The sequence below is a fragment of the Aplysia californica genome, unplaced genomic scaffold, assembly GCF_000002075.1.
Source record: "Aplysia californica isolate F4 #8 unplaced genomic scaffold, AplCal3.0 scaffold01075, whole genome shotgun sequence".
NCBI classification, from domain to species: domain Eukaryota; kingdom Metazoa; phylum Mollusca; class Gastropoda; order Aplysiida; family Aplysiidae; genus Aplysia; species Aplysia californica.
Genome location: NW_004798345.1, coordinates 101198 through 102249, shown reverse-complemented (window position 1 = coordinate 102249; position 1052 = coordinate 101198). Strand labels below are relative to the sequence as shown.

General features: G+C 40.9%; 1 protein-coding gene across 1 annotated transcript in view; it reads right to left on the bottom strand.

Moving 5' to 3' along the window:
- Nucleotides 1-220: 220 nt before the first annotated feature.
- The window catches only part of LOC101862002, a 6692-nt gene continuing 5860 nt past the window's right edge, over nucleotides 221-1052 (bottom strand). Inside the window, exons 4-5 of the mRNA XM_013089898.2 lie at nucleotides 568-707; nucleotides 221-232 (exon numbers count right to left, since the gene is read on the bottom strand). Of these exons, the coding sequence (XP_012945352.2) occupies nucleotides 221-232; nucleotides 568-707 (152 nt within the window). The remainder of the gene's footprint in view (nucleotides 233-567; nucleotides 708-1052) is intronic.

The window sequence follows — 1052 nt, the reverse complement described above, 5'->3', positions numbered from 1 at the left end:
TTCCCACTATCCCCCAGTCCGCTATGACAAAGGTCACAGTCGTGTGGGTCACGCCGCCTACGCGACAGATGAACACCTCAACAAGCCACTGAATCTGCGTGATTCAACAACCCTTTCGCCGCAGGCAGCAAAACTGGCACTTGAGCGGTTGAATCTCGTGAAAATTGGGGACTGGTATGATATGGACTCTTTCAAACTCGTGATTTTACCATAAGTTGTATCAAAGGCTGTGCTACAAAAAGGGATCAAAATATGTTTTTCGAAAATTTTGTCGGTAAGGCGGTCGAATCACGCAGCTAGCGAAACATAGGCTACAGTTTCCAAAGACACTCAAGCTTTGGAAGTCACCAAACTTTGGCAGTCACTTTTTTGCTAATTTTACCTCTGACACCTGGCGACCCCCACCTCCTTCAATCGCAGACATCTCAACTTCTATTCTAGATGTAGGACTTTTCTCTTTCATTGAAATCACGTCAAATGAACACCGCTTTAAGATGATACAAATAACTCCATATTTCTAAAACTTGACGAGCTCATGATTTCACAGAGTCGCAAAACATTATTCACCTTTAAGGAGCTGTCCGCTGTTGAGAACTGCTTGCCGTCCGACCGGAAGAACGTATCTCCATTGGTCAACCATGTGACGCCATTGACCTGCAGACTGTACTGACCAGAAGTATCAATCGAGATGACCAATCCAGACCTTCCTGAAATTGACGTATTATATCAGCTAGTAAGAATACTATGATTCACTAAAGACAAATATTGCACAACACATCTTCTTCTTGCATATTATATATTTTTCTTTGCCCACCAATGAAAAGCAGCTAAATGCCCCTCCCCCTCTTTCCCTCTCCCCCTCTCCCCCATTAAAAAAAACAAAAACACAAAAAACAAAAAATAAACAAACAAAACCCGAGAAAGAGAACAAACAAAAACGAAAAGAAATAATAAACTAGGGCATTTAAAAACTGAGAATTCAAGTGTCTGCTTCAAAGAGATCTTCTGGCAAAATCATTCCAATCTAAAAAACGTGATATATATTATATATA